The following is a 22385-nucleotide window of genomic DNA, read 5'->3' on the forward strand; positions in this document are numbered from 1 at the left end:
CTAGTGTAGAATATAAAACATGGGCTGTGGATCTCAGTCTAGTCCCAGCTTCAGCACTCACCAGGGGAACCCCCACTGACAAACGATTCAATTTCAGCGATCTCACATATGAAGCAGTAATGCTTACAACCCTGCTTCTCAGGTCTGCTGTGAGTTTCTGACGACACACAGTTGTTTAATTCTCCCTAATTTAAAGGCACACTAATGTAAAGACTGATCTAAAAGGCTGCAGGGTTTTACTTTACACATCTTAAACCAGTGCTTTTTTGGCTTAAAATCCATTTTATAAAGAATATACTTAGGTTAGTGAGCCTTTTAAAATCCTGTTTTAGAATTAGAAGATACATAAATACAGCTGCGTTGTTTAATTTCTTAGACTTAAAAATTTTTAAGTTAGTTTTTTAGAAGTTTTTCTAATTGCCTCACAAAAAATTGTTTTCCAGTGAATGTCATATACACTGAAACAGGACCTGAGGATGCTCCTGATTAAAATAGTTGGCTTTGGTACTTTTGTTATTGAATTTTGAGCTGGTAAATCCCCTAGGTAATTATATAAAATTTCAACAGATGTTCATCACTTCATTTTTATTTTATGAGACTAGGAAAGAAAAATCCAAAAGCACTCTTCTAAAATTGTAAGTCCTTTTTTTAAAAAAAAATTAGATACCTTGCATTTGTAAAGGAGAATTTGATGTGGAATAGAAGGAATTTTAAACTACTTTTACTTAGCAACAGATACAGGAAATGTTTATTATCAGTGAAGTTTAGACCACTTTGCAAGGTACACTACATACTATGACAAATTAGTTAAAATGTGTGCCTTAATGTATTTGTAATCTAGCAGGGCATATCGCTTCATGTTCAATGAATGAAAAGCTAATATGAAAAATCTTTTAAAAGTTTTATATAAATGCTGTGAAATTTTTAATGAGGAGGTTTGAATTAAGGAGTTTGGAGTCTAGGAATTCTAAGAAGGCTTGGAAGTGAGAGTATACTTGAAATATGTTGTGGAGGATAAATCAGACAGTGAGGAGGAGAGACTGAGAACAGGGTGATTAGTATGTCCAGAAGAAACACTGGTGTAAGGGAGACAGGAAAAAAATGAAAGCGCATGATGTATTAGAGTAATTGCATGAGCATACAGAATGAGTATAAATCTGGGTGTCTGAGTGAGGTAGTGTATTAAAGTTTAAGCCAGATATTTGGACATAAAGTTTTTCCTCAGATCCCCATGAGGTGAGACTTTATCCACAGAACAATGGTGAGCAAACTATGGCCTGATGCCTGTTTTTGTAAATATAGTTTTTTATGGGAACGTGAATATAACTCTTCATTTAAGCAGCCCATGGATACTTTTGTGCTACAAAGACAGAGCTGAATCTTTGTAACAGAGACCGTGTGGTCCACAAAGCCTAGAATATTTAGTGTACGGCCTTTATAGGAGACATCCTCTGACCCTGGTTTTGCACCAGTGAACTGCCAATATGTGGATTGTCAGTTACAAATACATGACTAGATAAAGAGTTTGCACTAGAATGCAAATTAATTCACTGCTTCCTCTGCCAATAAAGTCTTGATTTTAAAAAGTCAGTTGATCTGGATAGTGTATGTAGTGAATCAATGTAGAATTTACTGAAGCTTGTTATTTGCCAACATGTAGTTCAGCTCAGGAATCTCACTCTGAGTCAGGAAAAATGTAGTGAAGATTTCTCAGCAGGATGGCAGAGTCAGAAGGTCATTTTAGAAAGAATCAATAAGGTCAAATACAATTTTTGAGTTAAACAGAACTGGTTTCAAACCTTGGAGAGTCAGCTAGGAAGGAGGTTTGACACTCACGGAAGAAAGTTTATTTTTTCCTTGATTTATATTCTAAAAACACCACACCAGAACTTTGATCTGGCTTAAGAATCCTGCTCCGGCACCTGGTGGGTCAGGGACTTTATTCATCACACACAGCGGAGTTCAGTGGGGAGGCCGGGAGCCATCCGCATCACTAGAGTGGTTCGCTGCCTGCGCTAGGGTAAGACTGTGCAGGCTATTAGAATGATGCTATTGAAGACTTTGTATTTCTGCTATTCGTGAAGCTAATAAAGTTTACAACAGCTCTTTGTAGGTAATTTTGATCAGTTATGTTAAAATAGCCTACAGTATTATAATGAATCAAAAGGTATATCTCAACCTAAAGAATAAACATGGAGAATATGTCTCTAATTTGGTACATTTACGAGATCAAAGGCCAATTGACTTAACTTAATAACATTTTACTTTTATCAAGCAAGTGTATTTTTCTTTTTATTTTAATTAGTGTAAATACCCAGGAGATTGTCAAATGGAGAGGGGTAATATTTCAATCGCATAATGGTAAGACTCAGAGACTGATTGGTGATGAGACCTAGATTTTCTTTAAAATAGCATGGACTTCAAACCATTCTCTTATTTATAATGACTTTTTAGTGACTTGTTCATCATCACCAGGGCTCTTTACATTTGCAACATGTGTGTGTATAACACTACTTTCTTCAAAGCTTTACTACTATGTGGTTTATGATGTATTTCATTAGAAAAGATGATTTTTATAAAACACTGTACTTTATGCATTATGTGGCAAAAGCCAGTATGAAGGTTGGTAGAGCAATGCTGGTATTTTATGGGTGACAGCACAGTTAGGTGTGATCATTACAGCCGTACTCATTTTACGTGTAGGAGGGAAGTTGATTTTCTTTGCAGGTACATGGTTGAGTAATCTCATCCCAGATACAGGCAAGTGTTTTTGTGATTCTTCATTTTTCCATTAAGAATCAAACATACATCATGTGCCCTGAGTTAATGCAGATGAGGGGGAACCCATAAAAACAGGATTTATTTATAAAAAATTGCATATTTATGTTCTTACATGTTTAAACTTCAGTCACCTTCAAAGCACTCTCCATTTGATGCCATACATCTATCGAGATGTTTTTTCCACTGCTCAGTTTTTGAATTTGTCAATTTTGATGCCTTTTAGCACTTCTGCTGTTTTCTGTTTCACCTCTTCCACCTCAGCAAAACCTTTCCCTTTGAGACTTGTTTTCATCAAGGGGAGCAAAAGAGAAGTTGTTCACAGTGAAATCAGTGAATAGGGAGGGTGGGGCATGCAGGGTCATGCCGTTTTTGGGTCAAACAATGCTGAACACTCAATACAGTGTGGGCAGGTGTGCTCATAAATCACCCATCATGAAATGGGCAAATGCTTTGAAACAGTCTTCAGAAAAATTCACGGAAGCCAAATGCAGCCTCTCACAACAATGCCAGCTGGCACACTGATACAGATGGGTTCCTAGGAACTCACCTAGTTTGGGAAGCCTAACTACAAGGGGCCCATCTACAGAAGATAATTCCATTTTCGGAGGGGTACCCCCTCATTGAAGACATACTGCTGCACTGGTAACTGCTCTCACAGCACAGTGTAAACACACAGATGCAGTTTTGTTGTTTGAAACTTTCAAGCTGATCTTTTGTTATGTCTCCCTTCTTTTCCTCACAGATGAGGGACTATTTCAGGGATATATAATTAAAAGAATTTGTTTTAACAATTTATTTTATATTTATTCTTGTGACTGAATCTTCATGAGTTATAATCGATTGGAAAAATTAAAAATGACTGTTATTCTTATTGTGTACTTTCTGGGAAATCAATACAGGTACCTCCTGTTGAACCATGGACTAGATGCTTTGATCATTGCCAGAATTGTAGCAGTGATAATTTATACCTTCTATGGTTTGCAGGACACTAAACCCTTTATTACATTAGCAGTAACTAATGACAGAAACATAACCACAAATCACAGCTACCATTTATTAAACATATAAGATATGGCAGGCGTTGTATTACATTGTCCATTCATTTTATTTCTAATTTCTACTAAGGCCACACACGGAACTATTCCACTTTACAAATGAAGAAATAAATATGTTCTAAGAGGTTAGGTAACCTACCTAAGCTTCACCCACATAGTAAATGATGAGGCCAGAGGTCAAGCCCTGTGTATTTTGTTCACGGTCATGTTCCCAGTGCCCTGGACGGGAACCAGTGGAAGGCTTCTCCCAGGAAATAAGTGGGGACCAAATGAGCACTTCTGTCTTTCTCTCCACTTGCTATTAATGATTCATATTTCTTTGCTCAAATTATAAAACTTTCAAAATAAATCAGTTTTAATAACTAGCAAGTTTAAACTCTATGCAATCTAATATTGTATTTACATGAGAAAGTGGTAAAAAAATCTAATCAGTTAAAAGAAAAAATACCAGAATGCCCAAATTGTGAGGAATGTGTCATAGAAATGTACACTTGAAACCTCTATAATCTTATTAAGCAATGCCATCCCAATAAATTTAATTTAAAAAAGCTAAGGGTTACCTAAAATGTCTTTAACATTTTCTTATCTTTTTTTGAATTGGTAATTAAAGTGGAGGCCTGCACTCTGTCCTGTATGGCAAGATTACATTATATTTAATGGTTTCCATCATTATTTTCCTCTTTTATTTGGAACTAGGAGAGAAAAAAACACTAAAAATTGTCTACCAGCTTATTAAAATATGTTTAAGTAAAACTGAGCTAAATTAATAGAGAATAAATTTGAACTTGGATCCTTTTAGACCCACGGGCAGAGCCCTCAGCCAGTTTCCTTTCTGTTTTTATGCTTTATTTATTCATATGTATACTCATATACACATACATATTCATATACGCATAGACATACATATACATATATTCTTTTTTAATGCTTCTTCCTAAGGTATTCAGTGCTTTAGGGTCTCATTTTACCTACGTGAAAATAAGCTCTGCAAATGTATTCAGAGTATTGGTAGTATCATTATAAAAATAAGTCAGCTGAGTTATTACAGATTAGAGCTGGTAACTTAAACCTTCACAATAACTTGTATACATTGCACCAGTTGATACATGGATTCAAAATCAAAATAGAAGAATTATTTCTACTGAAGGTTATGAGTCATCATTATGCTATAACACATTGTTCTAGTTTTAGGAAAAATTATAGAATGATATGATCAATGACAAGCTATATTTTATTATTATTATTTTTAATAAATACCTCATCGTTTCCCAGGAAATACCACAGATGGCTGGTACCCATATGCTGATCGCTCAAATGGAGAATCAGGTGACACGGCTGAGGCCCTCACTCCTGTTCTTTCCCTCACGGGACCAAAATGCACCCTGGTCTTCAGGACTCATGTGAATGGTGCCTCTGTTGGTCCTCTCCAGGTAGTCTTCTGCTTAGAAGGTTGCATTTTCTGAATTTTATAACAAATTTCATATCAAAATTCATAGTGCATAATTTAGTATTGTGAAAATATAATCTACTAAATGAAAATGGACAATTATCAACACTTTGCTAGTTTCAATATGCTATGATTGGAAAAATGCTTTAGCAGACTTGGATCTGAATGGCTAGTTGAATATATATTTTAACTAGTAAATTTATGATTATTATCTATATTCTGAAATTATAGCTTCTGTGTAATATGGTTATATACTGAAATGTATCATGCAGGTTTCAGTATCGATGTTCTGAGAATAGTGCAAATGACTATTCACACTTCAGTGAAAATTGAATGTGCACTTTGCATATTGTTTTGGTGGTAGTGGTGCTTATTCTCCAGCAGTCTTTTCCAAATTGTTTCTTTGTGAGAAATACACTGTTTCAAACTCACACAAGCTTGCAAGAATCTCAAAGGCAACAGTATACCCTCCCTCAGAGATCTTATTCTTGGCCCACTGTCCCAGTTGCACCTTTCATAATAAAAGTCAGTTTAATGCAGAATCACATATCATACCCAGCTGTTACTTCTTTGTGGTGTTTACCAAACTGAAATGATTTCTTAATCTTTCCCAGAATTTTATGACATCTATATTTTAAAAATCATAATTCAATTATTTTATAATGTTCCCAAATTTGGATTGGTTGAACGTTATGTTTTTCTTTTTCTGTAACATCACCAATATTGCTTTTTTTAAATTGCATCTCATTGATTTGGACATGGTGTCATGAGTCTCTATACTTTTGTTTCCTTTGTTATCAATTAATATTTTGTGAAGAGATATTTTGAGAGTATGTAAAATCCTGACCTCAATTGAATTTTACCCACTAGTTTTTGCACCCTTTGTACTTTTGATGGAATTTTACTAGGATGATCACCTAATTGCAGTTTTATCATTCTTTTATTAATTCACTTATTAATTATTCTATTGTTGTTCAAGTACAGTTGTCTGCGTTTTCCCCCACCACTACCCCCAGCCCAGCCATTCCCACCTCCCTCCCCTGATTCCCCCCGCTTGGTTTTGTCCATGTGTCCTTTATATTTGTTCCTGAAAGCCCTTCCCCCTTTACCCCATTGTCCCCTCCCACCTACCCTCTGGTTATTTTGTAAAAATTTTTTTCTCCATTTACTGATCCATTTTTAACCCATTTATGGACCTATATCTGTGTGGACTCATGCATTCCTATTGCATTCAGTTGCCCCAGGCTTGGTCATGGGAGACTCTTTAAGCTGACTCCTATGTTTCTTTGACTAGCCCCATCAATCTTTGTGTATTTTCTTTCTTTCTGGCCAAAAAAGATGTTCCAGCCTCATTGTCTTTTCATCTAGTTCCATCCATGGAGTTAAATATTTCTCCACTGGGTCCTGGTTTCTCTTAGAATACTAGGTTGTACAGACAAGTGAGAGAGAGGTCCTGGAATCTGAAAATACATCTTCAGATCCTATCCTACCATATTGGAAATGCCTATATAATATATGGTTAGTACTATGTATAAATATATCATCTAAATAGAAGAAGCCAACTCAATTTTCTGAAGCATCTTCATTTATACTCAGTTTTATAGCTTATATAACATTTTCTAGGAAGCTGTGTTGGAAAAATAAATTCCAGAATTTCAGAATTGTTTACCATGAGCAGTTTGAAACCAGGGATATCTCACTAAAAGAAGCCATAGATAAGGACTGTTCCCTTATCAAATACCATTAATTTATTTAGAAAGAAATCTATGTTTAGCATATTTGCAAAGAGATTATGCTTGGGTTACCTGCTTTCTTTCTATCTTTTTAAAAAATTACTTGTTTAAAGTTACAAGGCCCCAGATATGTCTGATTCCTCAGTCCCATGCTCTTTAAAAGAAAGATTTTATTTATTTGCTTTTAGAGAGAGGGGAATGGGAGGAGAGAGAGAGGGAGACAAATATGGATTGGTTGTCTCTGCTATGAGCCCCTTACCTAGGACTCAACCCACAGCTCTGGCATGTGCCCTGACCAGGAGCTGGACTGGTGACCTACTGCTTTGCTGGACAGTGCCTAACCGACTCGGCCACGCTGGCCATGGTGCCTGCTGTCCTTTTCCCTGTAAAGATAGAGAAATATGATGAAAGGCAGCTCCTTAACTACTTTCCCAGTAACTTGATTATAACTTTAATTACTCTTTAATTACTATACTTTTATTACTGTCTTAATCTAGGATTTTCCTAGCCATGTTAAATACTTATTTTTCCAAATAAATTTTTAGATTACATATATTATTTTAAAAATGCTGTTTTTGATTAGAAACATTAAATTTGTAGGGTGAATTTTGGAAGAATTGTCTTCTTTATTATAGTTGCAACTTCTTACCAAAAACAATTTAAAAGCAAACTTCTCCATGTATATGTAAGTGTGTGTGTTTAGTAATCTGAAAGCATTAGATAGTCATGTGGATTGAAGTTGCAATTTATCATTTATTTTACATTGACTTTCAAAAAATAACTTTAGGCAAAACAATCAATACAATTTACTGTAGTGTTTTTGAACAGTGTTATTTCTCATTTAGAAAAATGAGAATTGTTTACCAAGTACATCTTGTAATTGAGATTAATTATCTAAAATGTGCTTTCATTTTTTAGGTAAGATTTTGTATTATTTAGATTAAAAATATAAAACTATTAAAATTTTATTTATATTTATCAAATAGTTAAAACAGTGAAACATGATTTTTATTTTTGTATATGGTCAAATAACTGAATATTGAATGAATATGTTGCATAAACACATTTTTCCTTAGTGATTTGCATACAGAGTAATATTCATATGAAGAAAATCTACTCCCCATATATTCTTTCTAGTATCCATCAAAGTGGATTTTTATTTTTTTGAAAAATGACATTGTCTTGACTTTGATTACATGATGACTCTTGTAGACCAAGCGTTTGGTGGTATTTGCTAGCCACATGCTATTTAGTACATAAGACTCTACCACTATAAAAGCAGCCATTTATATTTAAGTTTTTAATAATAGGTAATGGACCCACTAAAAGTTACCTTCACTTTGAAAACTCAAAAACATGACATACCTTTCACCTGAATAATTCTTTGATTTGTACACATCCTATTTTTAAAAAGTATTGTGAAATAATTAAGTAAAGCACCTGAGTCCGTTATGTTCAAATGCAGACTATCTCTTCTGTTACTCTCTTGATGGCCCCTTTTCTATCATTCTAGAGGAAGAGCCAAGGTCATTTGTCCGCTAAGACTGATCTGAATTTCCCTTAGAATGGGGACAGAGTGTCCAGGAGGGTTTGCAGTTCCAAGGCTGTTGGGTAGGGAGACCTTGTCACCCACACAAGCACTCCTTCCATGACACCATCACTGACCCCACTGGACCCAAACAAAGAGGAAGATCATTCTCCAAAGAGTGATTTAGGGAATAATTTCTGCTTTTTATTCAACTAAGTGGATATTATTCAATATAAAATTCTAATTGTTCCTTCTGTTATGTTTTTACTTCTTATTTAAAATTTATTCATTGATTTTTTTACAGAGAGGCAGAGGAAGGAAGGGAGAGAAACATTAATTTTTTTGTTCTACTTATTTATGCATTCATTGTTTTTTTTCTTATATATATACCCTGACCAGGGATTGAATCCATGACCTTAGTGTATTAGGGTGCTGCTGTATCCAGCGAGGGCGACTGCTGTCAGATTTTCAAAAAGCTAATGTAGAGTTCTTAATTAAATGATACACTTGAACTTGGCTGATAGATATTCGGGCTCACTTTTATTATGCAAACCTTGTGAGGTACCCTGGAAACCCAGTGCTGTGGAGAAAACAAAGACATCTAATGAAAAATGTTTTAACTTTGTATCAGAAGTTACAAAGTGTTCATATTTAAAAAATTTTAAACTGAAAAATTATACATATTTAAAATTTATCAAGACAGAATATTCCAGCGCTTTCTTACCTGACTTCTCTCTGTAGGTACTCAGCAAGAAAGACAATGTTACTTCTAAACTGTGGGCTCAAAGTGGAGAGCAAGGTGCACAGAGGAAAAATGAAGTGTTGTTAGGCATTCATTCAGAAACACAGGTTTGTAATCCAAACACGTAGGTAGTAAAGGAGATTTGTTAATTTTTTCTTTACTCTCTATTTTCTCCATCATAGTCTTGTCCTCTCATTCCATTTCTGATGTGTTGTATGAATACATAATTTTCCATAGGAATTTACAATTCCAGAATGTTCTCATTTCTTCCATGCTTCAAGGGACATTTAATTTTAATGATAACTATCTTCCCTTCTACAATCACTGTCCCATATATAAAGAACACCTCCCTCTAGTTCATAAATATACTCCCAGAGACTCTAATCACTTTAGTTAATTTATTTAAAAATTGATTAAAGGGAAAGACTTTAAGAAACAGATTATATTGTTGAATGTTACTAGAGATAATAGATTTACTTAACTCTAAAACATTTTCGAGGAGAAAGAATACTATGTGATGTGTTTGTCTTCATGTAGATTATAATAATATTAGGAGCATAAGACCTGTGTATATCTAACAATTAAAAAAGAGAACATAGATTAAAATGTGCAAAGAAAATATAGCTATGTGTCAATATATTTGATATGGATCATCAAGAAAACAAGAGCTCCATGAATGCATTTATGGCTTAAACCTTTTTTTGGCAGAAAGGGGATTTTCTTAGAAAATGAGGCAAGTATCTATTAGTCTTAATGCTACAGGGCTTGATTCTATGAATTTAGAAGATCTTATCTCTGGAAAAAGATTATATTTGCTAATTATTACATTTCCAGCCCTCTGTGTATACAGCAGAAGTAGCCAGTTCTGCCATGTATACTCAATAACCCTGTCTGTGTGCTGTGTGCTACTCAGTAACCATCACGTGCTCTTTCTGATGGGCCGGCCCCTCTCAGCACCAGGGGAAGCACAGGCTACGCACAGCTGTAGAAGGGCACTGAGAGAGCACTATCCCCATTTTTGGGAATGACAGGTGTAATAAATGTCATATGTTTTTGGCCTCTCACTAGAACCAGTTTTCTTATGGGCTATTTGTAGATAATTTAGGAAATGAATAAGAGATAAGTTCAGCCTGAAGAAGTAAATTTTGGATAGGAATTTAATGGCTTTGCACAATATCAAATTTATTATTAAATAAAGTCTGCTTGTTCAAACTCGAAGATCTTTACCTGAGGCAGGACAACCCTCAACAACAAGTAGAAGGTTTTACTGCTGCTATACATACACTTTCACTGGAGGAAATGAAATCTTAACTAGTTTTGTGTAAGTAGAATGTTTGTATAATAACATCCTTCAAAATAACATAAAATGAGGATGTAAAGCGGGAGGAAAGAATTACTAATGTACCCTTCCAAAATTTAATTTTTCACATTAAAATTTGATTGAAGAGAAATATGCCCATGTTGCTTATGTCTCTTTTAAAATATGATGCAGGGGACTTCCACCAAGATGGAGGCATAAGTGGAAACACTTTACCTCCTCGCACAAACAAATCTAAAATCAACAAAGTTTTAACAACAATAAACACAGCCAAGCCACAGAAAATCAAACAAAATGGAGTCCGACAATAACAAACCGCTCAGCTAAACTGGTGAGAGGGGCGGAGACAGCAGCAGAGCAGGTTGGGCAAAAAAGATCCCCCTACCCCACCCAGGCTCTAAGGCAGCCGAGGATGCGGATCCCAGGTGCGGGGTAGCGACAAGCAGACCCAGGAAAGGCATGGGGAAGGCAGGCAGGCTGACCTAGGTTGTGCATTTGTGTGCAGATAAACCAGTGAAGAGATGAGCATTGAGACAAATTGCGCAGGCCCCAGCTCAAGGCAGCAGGCTGACTGCAGTCGCACATTTGTGCCCAGATAAATGGGGGGGAGGGAGCAGAGAGGACCGCCATTGCTCCCGCTCTGACCCTGCCCCCACATCCAGCATCACAAACCAGCGACCTGGGTGGCCTTGCCCTGGTGAACAACTAAGGCTCCGCTCCTCATATGTAACAGGTGTGAACAGATCAAAACATGGCTCAAGAACAACTCAGAGCCCCAGAGCCAATAACTCTAAGCAATGAAGAAATAGCCAAACTTTCAGATGCACAGTTCAAAACACTGGTGATCAGGATGCTCACAGAACTGGTTGACTTTAGCCACAAATTAGAGGAACATATGAAGGCTAAACTAAAAATGAAGGGAAATGAAGGGAAATGCACAGAAAACCAATAGTGATGGGAAGGAAACTGGGACTCAAAACAAAGGAGTGGACCAGAAAGAGGAAAAAAATGACCAAACAGAAAAGGATGAAGAAACAAGAATTCAAAAAAAGGAGGAGAGGTTTAGGAACCTTTAGGACATCTTTAAATACTCCAACATCTGAATTATAGGGGTACCAGAAGGGGAAGAGGAAGAGCAACAAGTGGAAAACTTATTTGAATGAATAATAAAGGAGAACTTCCCCAATCTGGCAAAGGAAATAGACTTCCAGGACATCCAGGAAGCTCAGAGAGTCCCAAAGAACTTGGACCCAAGAAGGAACACACCAAGGCACATCATCATTACATTAGCCAAAATTAAAATGAAGGAGAGAATTCTAGAAGCAGCAAGAGGTAAGGGGACAGTCTCTTTCAAAGGAGTTCCCATCAGACTGCCAGCTGATTTCTCAAAAGAGACCTTACAGGCAAGAAGGGGCTGGAAAGAAGTATTCCAAGTAATGAAAACCAAAGACCTACAACCAAAATTGCTCTATCCAGCAAAGCTTTCATTTAGAATGGAAGGGCAGATAAAGTACTTCTCAGACAAGATCAAATTCAAGGAGTTCATCATCACCAAGCCATTATTATATGAATTGTTAAAGAGACTTATCTAAAAAAAGAAGATAAAAAATATGAACAGTGGAAGGACAGCAAACTCACAGTTATTAAGAACCACACCTAAAACAAAAGCAAACTAAGAGGACAGCTAGGTCAGGAGCAGAAACAGAAATGAAGATCTCAAGGAGGGTTAGCAACAGGGGAGTGGGAGAAGGAGAAGGGGGGAGAAGGTACAGAAAATAAGTAGCATAGACTGTAGATACAAAATAGATAGGGGGCAGGGTAAGAATAGTAGGGGAAATATAGAATCTAAAGAACTTGAGACACATGGTCATGAACTAAAGGGAGGGAATGAAGGGGGGAATAGAACAAAAGTAATGGTATAATCAATAAATAAAAAATGTTTTTAAAAAAGGTGAAAAAATAAAATATGATCCACTTATTCTTTCATTAAAAACTTACTAAGCACCTACTATGTGAAAAGCAAAGTACTATGCAGTGGGGCTAGAGTGATGATCTGGAATACCGTCTGTGATTCTTGCGTGTTTGCAATACCATGCCCTTTAAGTCTCAGAGAGAGAATGGCTCTGGCCCCTGAGTAAAAGATATTTCTAGAAATTATATGCTAAATCAACACTAGGTGGTTTTCAGAGTTTTATCTGGGAACCTGCAAATTTAAAGAGAATCTTTAATTATAATAATTTTTATAACTGCAGCGATCACATACATAATGCTTACTAAGTGCTAAGTACTATTCTGTGACTTAAAAATACTTATTCCTTCAGTTTTCACAATAACTGTACAAGGTACACACTATTATTATCATCATTTTATAGATTAGAATACAGGAATAACTACCAGCTCTGACACAGGTGAGAGTCATCTGCAAATCCATAATCTACCTGCTATGCTCTATTGTCTTCCCAATTTTACAAAATAATTGGCCCTGGGTTTCTTCTGCCAGGAAAAAAATATCATAATTACTCTTCTTAAAAAGTTTAATCACATTTAATATCAAAGTCTATGGAATCTTTTTTTAGTGCTTGTTGATTTTATTTTACTTTTTAAATCATTCTACGGTCACAGTTCTCCCGCCTTTTCCCCCCTTGCTCTCCTCTACCCTCCGCTCCCACCATCAGTCCCCCCCATTGTCCATGCCCACGAGTCTTCTTTAGATAGCAAGGATAAATTGTTGTTCTTCATAACAAATGTGCCAAAAATAAATTTATTAAATTTAGTAAGAGTGTTAACCTGTTATAGCACCCATTGAGGTTTCTGATTTCTTATTCACAATGCATTGCATCTCATATTTAAATGTTTACATGTATCCAGAGAATAGAGTCTGTTTTTCAGTTTGTGCATCACTGTTTTTCTAGGATTCAATTTACCTTATAAGAAAGTTGTACTCATTATTTTTTCCAGTTTTATCTCTCTAATCACTTCCAAACTCTTCATAAATTTTCTAAATTTATTTTTAGCACATTTGCTATGAAGAACAACAATTTATACCTGTTATGTAAATTTGATGTAGGAATTTACATACAAATTGTGTTTTTATTTTTATTTTTTTATAATTGGTGGCAGATGATTTTCAACTCATTTTAAAAGAAAATCACCCAGCTTTTTACACAGTAGTATGAAAGCATAACATATTAAAAATATATAATGATTTATTTCAAGAAAAATAATGCTATAAATTTGGTCAAAAGATGTTTGGGAGGTTTATCACAATAACTATTTTGTGTAAAATCACTGAAGTAACTCTGAAATTTCTTGTTAACTGATTTCTAATTGTTGTAAATATACTTTAAAATGTGAGAATTTTTCACATGAACACACAAATACATGTTGAGCCTGCAGAGAAACTCTGAGTTAGTTTCACTTAGAAACCTGACTCTGAATGATTTGTAACATTTTATATTCTATGAAATTGTGTTTATTATTATTCTGGGCAGTGGTGATGTCACAAGCAGAAGGTAACCTTCCTGACAACTTTACTGACTCCTGTTACTTTTCATCACTTCTGACTCAATAGGAGTCCACATCAGTGGGAGCTCACTGCCAAACGATAAGGCACATGAGAGTTGTGTTCATCATATAATATTAATCAAAGGTAAATCAAAATAACATCAGTTCTAAGGATGTGAGCAATTAAAAAAAATTCATGGTATTGAGGTTTGATAACTTTTTGCTTTTAAATACTAGGGGTGGACAGAACAGAAGAATGGTAAGAATTGGGCAAAGCAGAGTCAAGGATGTGCTTGCATCTTTTTTTTCTTGGTACATTCCACCACTGGACTGGCCCCCTGCCTCCATGAATGCCGAGGTTCTAGAAATACAGGGGTTTTCTTTTGGACCTGAGAGCTGCAGTGGTGGGTTGGTGACTCCTGTCAGTTTTCTAGGCCACCTGTCCCATAAATCTAGATAAGAGGTGGTGGCATTACCACTCCCACATTCTTAGATGTTGAGGATGGTGCAGATCTAAATGACCCTCAAGCTTCCTGGGTCAGTTTCATTATGAAGCATTTTTATCAGATTCAAGTCTAATGTCCTATATTTAGTGGTTGCTCCAAGTTTTGAATTCTTGATGGACAGCTCAATTGACACAGGTTTTCTCTCTTCCTTCCTTTCCTTTCTTCCCTCCCTCCTCCTCCGCTCGCTCCCTCCTTCCCTTCCTTCTTTCCTTCCTTCCTTTTCTAGCTGTAGCTCTAGCTCTTATCATCTCTTTCTCTCTTTAGATTGTCTTCAGGGCAAAACACAGTGTCCGTTACATGTGGGATGTAGCAGAGGATGACATTTCCTTTCAAAATTGTACTCCATTCCTCAGCCCAGACAGGAAATGTACTGCTCAAGAATTCATATATATGCTAATAAGCACTGCATTGCACAGGGCAAGTTGTGTGATTTTGCGAACGATTGTGCTGATGATTCAGATGATACTACCTTCATGTGCAGTAAGTGAAAGTGTTTCCTTCCTTTTTCCTTTGTCCCGCACTGCCTTATGTGGTGTGTAAATGGCTGAAATGTACGGAGTACGTATATAGCTCAGCCCTGGCGCAGGTAGGGTTATTTGACTATTAAAAATGCATTACTTTTTCTCTCTCAGTGCTTAATTTAGAACCAGAATTCATTGAAAGCCCATTGATAGTTTGATGTATGAAGTAATTGGAGATAAATTAGAAAACAGGTGTCTTCAAAAACAAACAGAATGGAAACAAATACTTTCCATGTGAAAAATGTTTCAGAAAAAAAACAAGTAAAACATCCAACAGAACCAGTTCTTGCAGGGCTAACACCTCTTTGCTTTGATGCATTTCAGGGAGTTGTCATTCCTTTGTATAAATTTTGAGTTTGATCAGTTGTTTAGAAACCAAAAATGAATACCTGGATATTACATAAAATAGACAAAGTGACCTCCTAAAGGAGATACATATTAGCTATGTAATATTATTGTAGGAGATTGACTCATAATAAACAGAGCCATTAAAATATCCTTAGCTAATGGGCCATATGTGCCCATTCAGGTAAGTCTGTAAAATTATGTAATACAGTCCAGTTGTTGCCTCATTTCATTGCAAATGAGGTGAATACAAATTGTCAAAATAAAGGTTGATAAAGTATTGCAATATACTAGTAACACTTTCTGAGCTAGTATATTACAGTTTGATCTTTTTCTGTCTCTTGAAACCACATCTGGAGTATCAACAATAACTTCAGTATAAGAAGAGATCACATTTATATAGAACTCTAAAGCTCCAAAGCCCTTTTATCTGTTAGTCTCCAGTGAATATACAGAAGCCCTGAGGGTTTAGTGGGCCAGATATTGTTAGTGTATTCTGCAGATGGAGTCATGCACAACAGTGGTTAAGATTTTGTCAAAGTTCATCAAACTAGCGTCTACTGAGTTGGTCCCAGGACCCACATACTTTGACTTATGAACCACTGCTTTGCCTAGCTACCATACCACTTCTGTAGAAAACTGAATCTTTAAAAAAAAAGTTATACATATCCTATTTATATGACTGTTTGTTCCTTCAATTATTTATTCTTTTTTGTTTTACAATATCCATTATTATCATATGAACTGAGTAAAAATGTTTGGCTAATCTCAAATTTTGTACTAATTTTAATATTTATCTCTACCTTATTTAGTATTTTCTGATGTATTTGTTTTTTCATCAAATGTTTTTACATATTTTCCATTGGCATTTTCATTTAGATATCATACAAATATATTAGTTTATTGGTCCAACAGAGCAGATATTCTCTTGAGTTTAAATAAAACTCAAGTAGTAATGATTGCTTTTCTAAGACATAATTTAATAAAATCTTTTTAGTACTTAAAGTATTAATTTATTTCTGTCTAAATTTTTCTTGAACTTTTTGTATTTATGGTCTAATGTGAAAATATCTAGGAGTCTTCTCTGTGTGTTTGGAAAAGTATGTTGATTTATTAAGAGGGTCAGAAATGTACTGAAATTTGCTGTCTTGGCAGTTCTTTTGTATGGAAAATAAAAACAAAATTAATCATAAGCTTTTGAAGGGAAGTTTGTACTAGAGATGCATTATGGTGAACTGACTGCCGAATCACTTTAAGTTTTTAGTGGGCCTACTTATGTCAGTAATACTAGAATAAGAAAGTTGAATTAGTTCCAGATATTACACAGGAAGAAGAGAACTTTTTCCCTGGCTGGGTTGCCTCAGTTGGTTGAAGTGTTGTACCGTAGGTTATGAACCCACCCCAAAATGTTATGGGTTTGATCCCTGGTTGGGGCACACACAGGAGTCAACCAGTTTCTCTCTCACATCGATGTTTCTCTCTTTCTCCCTCCAGGCCTCTCCCTCCAAAAATAACTCACGTTTGTATCCTGGTTCTCATTACATGAGTGTGAGTTCTTTTTTTACATCATTGCTTATTTTTATTATGTATTTAAACATTTATCCCATTTTATTGTCTTAAATGTTATATTTTAGTTATAAGGGGCTAAAATCTATCTGGCTTAAGAGTGCAATAATTTATTCTGAGTATACTGTGGAGTTTGATCTCTAATTAGACACAGAAATATAAAAAAGAAAAGAAAATTAATCACCACAGTAACTGATTGCAGAAATTTGGCTGGCAACCAACCATGAATTTAAGCTTAAGTTCTGCAGTTTGGGGGTTTGTTTGTTTGTTTGTTTGTTTTGAGAATTCTAAGTGAAGGCTGAACATATATCATAGTTCTAAGAAAACTTCTGAAATATCATTAGGTAGAAATATGCTATGTAGGAGTAGAAGAAAGAATTTAGAAATTCAACTATTTTTAAAGGCATAGAACATCTCTGGTGAAAGAGAAGAAAATAATTCTTTACAAACAAATGCAACTATTGCTTTAATTTTCTGTTTGTCAGTGTAGACTCTGAAAGCAAAATCTAGCAGAAAAATTAGAATGTTATTTATTGCTTTAGAATATAAATACTATGTCTTAAATATAAGACATAGTTAAAGGAGATAGTAATTCTTTATCTGAGAACTCTAAAATCTGATTTGAGCATATACTTGCCATTGATACAGAGGTTCCTTTGGCAAACAAATATGTTTTTGTTTTTGTTTACATTCTAATGAGTATATTTACTATTTATACACAATTAAGAGTATTTCAGGCACACACCAAATAATTTAATTCACTGTGATTAGTTAAGATGCTGGATATTTGAACAACTTAATTGGTAAGTAATCTGAACCTAATGGGCAAATGTAACACTGTGTTACCAATTGCAGACATTTACAAAAAAATGTATATCCTTAAACATTGAGAAAATTTGGGTCATTTTAATGAATTAAAGTAACATAGGTAATCTCTTCTGAATTTCACTGGAAACCAATTATGAGACATAAACTAAAATAATCCCTATTGGGTAGGAGATGGACACAATTAGTAATTCATTCTTCCCATCTTCCAATAAAAAAATCACAATCAAATTAGAAAATGCTTTAAATAAATAGTAATGCATAAAGTCTTATGGGATTTAGGTAAGTGAACACTTAGAAAAAAACTTGTAGACTAAACCTTTATGTTAGAAACTAATTAGCTAATAATGCAAATTAATGGAATAGAATACAAATGTAAGACAGAGAGGATTTGAAAAAATGGATAAAATGTTCAAAATCCTGTCAAGAATGATGAAGAGAAATAGAAAAGATGAAAATGTCAAATTAACTTAACATATATTCCTTGAGAAGTTGTGTGGCAAGCAGTGTGTGTTTATCAGCAAATGAACAGACAGAAATCCTTTTCCTCAGACTCTTGAGTTAGGAACAGAAAATGTAGTTTGTCTCTACACATACACACATATATAAAAAGGAAATTATAGAGTATATTAAAAGTATATTAATAGTATGACAAATGATATGATAAAATAGAATAAACTGAATAAAATCATAAATCTCCATTTAAATTCTTTGCATTTTATTTAATTAATTTATTTTCCCATTTTATTGGTTTATAATTAATATACAGCCATGTATAAGTTTAAGGTATACTATATGATTTGAATTACATTTATTATGAAATGATTACCTAAGTTTAGTTATATGATTTCCATAAATGGTCAGCTAACATTTTCCTACGTACTTAATTATTCTTCAAGGTTTTCTGTTTCTTACTTTTCTTTTAATGTTTTTTAAGAATTTATTTATCCATTTCTAGACAAAGAGAAGGGAGGGAGAAGGAGACAGAGAAACATCAATGAGTAGTTGCCTCTCAAGCACCCGCACTGGGGAGCTGGCCTGCAACCCAGACATGTGCCCTGACTAGGAATCGAATCAGCCACCCTTCAGTTTGCCACACCAACCAGGGCATCTTCTTACCTTTTTGAGATGACTTGTTTACAGTCTAACTGCCCTCTCTCACTGGTTAGAGCAGAATTCTCTTATTTTCAAGTAAACAGAAAATTTTGTGGGGAGTGGAGCTATGGTTTGATGCTGTGACATATAAGGTCTGTCTGGAAAAAGTCCAGCTATCTTTAATACAAGGAGCTAGAGTTGCATGACATTGGTGTAACCTGTCGGCCAAGGAAATTGTATTGGAATGTACATGCATGAGCAGTGACTTCACAGTACTAGTCGGTGGGGGTGGTAGACACCTTTGAGTGAGCATGTGTACTGTGTTGCCCTTACATTCAAAATGACTGAGCAAAGTAGAACAATGAATCTGCAACAAATTTTGTGTTAAGCTTAAACATTCCTCCATGGAAACTATTTAGTTGATTCAGAAGACTTTTAGGGATGATTCAGTGAATGCAGCACAAATAAAAGTGTGGCACAAATTCTTCAAAGATGGTCAAGAATCTATTTAAAGTGATCCACATCCTGGAAGGCCTGTAACAAGCAGAACATCTGAGAATGTTGAACGTCTATGGGCTGCAATCAACAAAGATCAGCAACTGACAGTGTGAGAACTAGAAGCTGATCTGGGAATTCTAAAACTACTGTGTCCAACATTTTGATGCAGGATCTTGGCATACACATGTTGTGGTAAAATTCATTCCTTAGCTTTTGCTACCAGAGCAGAAGGAACATTGTGTTGCAGTTGCTAATGACTTGACTCAAATTGCTACCAATGAACCAGATTTCCTCAGAAAGGTCATAACCAGAGGTGAATTGTGGATCTATGGCTGTGATCCAGAAGTGAAGGGCCAGCAGTCCCAATGAAAGTTGCCTGGTTTTTCATTCCTGAAGAAGGCACAGCAAAGAAGCAGCAAGATCAAGACCATGTTAACTGTTTTTTGACTGGCAATGTGTTGTCCATCACGAGTTGCCTCTCTAGGCCAATTAATAAGAAGTATTACCTCAGTTTTCTTCATTGGTTAAGATATGTAATATATCAAAAATGGTCACAGCTGTGGGCAACTGGTGACTGGCAGCTTTATCACACAACATGCCCACTCATGCATCACATCAGCCTGCGGAGATTTTGGCTAAACATCAAGTCACCTAGGTGACTTGCAGCCCAGATTTAGCACCCTGTGACTTCTGGCTTTTCCCAAAAGTAAAATCGCCTTTGAAAAGGAATACATTTCAGACCATTGATGAGATTCAGGAAAACATGATGAGGCAGCTGTTGGCAATTCCAATGAAGGATTTTGTGGAGTGCTTTGAACAATGGAAGAGGCACTGGGAGAGCTGTGTGAGGTCCTATAGTGCCTACTTTCAAGGGGTGCAAGGTGCCATTGTCCTATTTACAATGTTTCTTGTGTCTTCCTCATTAAGTGTCTCTATTTTTCATTCTACATGGCTGGATACTTTCTAGACACAACTCCTCTTAGTATCTATTACTTTTTGCTCACAGTAAAAAGATTATATTATTTGTTATTTACCAGATCCAGTTTGATGTCCCATCTGAAACATTTTATAGTATCATATTTGTGCTCAGTGTGGCAGAAACAAACTTAAAAGTACAGAGTGCCCTGTGGGAGGGCCACAGTGCACTAGCTACATCATCCTGGACAACAAAACTCACTGACCTAGGCGATTATTTTGTTCTTAGTCAATAAACACATAAAATGTAAGCAAGCATTCTGTGACTAACACTGAACTCCTGACATTGCCCTTCATTTATTCATTTGGTAAACATTGGGCACCTCTAATCTAAGAAGCCCTGGAGCAGAAGCAAAGAAAAAGAAGGTCTAATCTGAAAACTGTAGAGCTCCTTGTCTAGTAGAACCATGGACTGTGAATGGCTTTTGTTTTCTTTGAGGGCTTATGGTAAAAAGTAGGTCAGGTATCATATTAATAAACCAGGCTAAGCTTCAGGAATTGTTTATTCTTCTCCCTTCATTTAACTGTCTTTGCAACTTTCTTCAAAATTAGTTGGTGGTACTTGCATGAAGCAATTTTTGAGCTCTACTTTCTGTTCTATTGGTCCAGGTGTCTATTTATTCACCAGTACCACACAGTCTTGGTAACTAAAGCTATGTTGTAACAAATCTTGAAATCAGGTATAATGATTCCTTCTAATTTATTCTTTCCAAAATGGTTTTAGTTATTCTAGTTCCTTCACTTTCTACATAAATTTTAGATAAATCATGCTTATATCTACAAAAAGTCATATAATTTTGATAATTTCATTAAATATGTATAGCGATTTGGGAAAAATTACATCTTTATTATGTTGAGTCTTCCAATGTGTGAGCACACTATGTCTCTCCATTATTGAGATTTTCTTTGATTTATTTTATTAGTGTTTTGTAGTTTTCCACACAAAAGTACTGTTCATATTTCATAAGATTTACAACTACATGTTTTACTGTTTGAGGGGTTACAAATGGTATTACATTTTAAATTTTGGTTTCTAGGTTGATTGCTAGTGTGTATCAACACAATTAATTTTGTATGTTGATCTTGTATTCTTTGACCTTGTTGACTCATTTGTTAGTCATCAGTGTTTTATAAGACATTTCTTAGATTTTTCAGTGTAGACAATCATGTCATCTGAAACTTGAGATAATTTTAAGTCTTCTCTGATTTATGTGTCTTAAAGATTTGGTAGAATTCTCCAGTTGAACCACTAGAATCTGGAGATTTTTCAGGACTTTTAAAACTTTGAGTTCAGTTTCCTTAATAGTTATAAATCTACTCAATTATTTAGTATTTTGTAAGCGCGTGGAGTTGTGCATAGTATTCTTGTATCATCCTTTTGTTATATACAGGATCTATATTTCCTGTTTCATTGCTACTATAGTTTGTCTCTTCTACACACTTTCTTTGATACTCATTTTTACTGAAAAAATACCAATTATTTAAACAAAATAAATAATATAGCTCTCTTTTGTTAACATAATATAAAAAATTTGTCAAAATATGATGTAAAGGTTAAGTAATTAAATAATGATATCAAAGAATTATAAGTTGCTGAGATTAATAGAAGTTAGTCCAATTCTGCACATCTTTTCATTTTGCTGGTTCTCATGTTTGTAATGGCGATGTCAGTATAAATATTGTTGGATCCTTTAATAACACCTTATATGAATGGTCTTAGGCCTCTGTTATCTAGTCTCCCACTCACTGGGTGGTTTCAATTCTCAATTTTTATCTTAAAGATGGGAATCAAATATTTAAAAAATACTACTGTACTGTGTTATGATTAGACCTTCACAATATTGTGTCATTTTCCCTTTTCTGCCTACTGTAACAGGGCGAGAATTACCCATAATGGAGTAAGAATTTCAGTAGTTTAGTTTTTATTCTTTTAGTGCTGTGTTGAT

The 22385-nt window shown here is 35.1% G+C and overlaps 1 protein-coding gene across 1 annotated transcript in view; it reads left to right on the plus strand.

Annotated features, from left to right (window-relative positions):
• The window catches only part of MALRD1 (MAM and LDL receptor class A domain containing 1), a 307929-nt gene that overhangs the window by 164038 nt on the left and 121506 nt on the right, over nucleotides 1-22385 (plus strand). The window contains 4 exon segments of the mRNA XM_053673503.1: nucleotides 5110-5266; nucleotides 9286-9393; nucleotides 14879-14998; nucleotides 15001-15104. Of these exon segments, the coding sequence (XP_053529478.1) occupies nucleotides 5110-5266; nucleotides 9286-9393; nucleotides 14879-14998; nucleotides 15001-15104 (489 nt within the window).

Source organism: Artibeus jamaicensis, unplaced genomic scaffold (genome assembly GCF_021234435.1).
Source record: "Artibeus jamaicensis isolate MK-2021 breed Jamaican fruit bat unplaced genomic scaffold, CSHL_Jam_final contig_867, whole genome shotgun sequence".
In the NCBI taxonomy this organism is placed as follows: domain Eukaryota; kingdom Metazoa; phylum Chordata; class Mammalia; order Chiroptera; family Phyllostomidae; genus Artibeus; species Artibeus jamaicensis.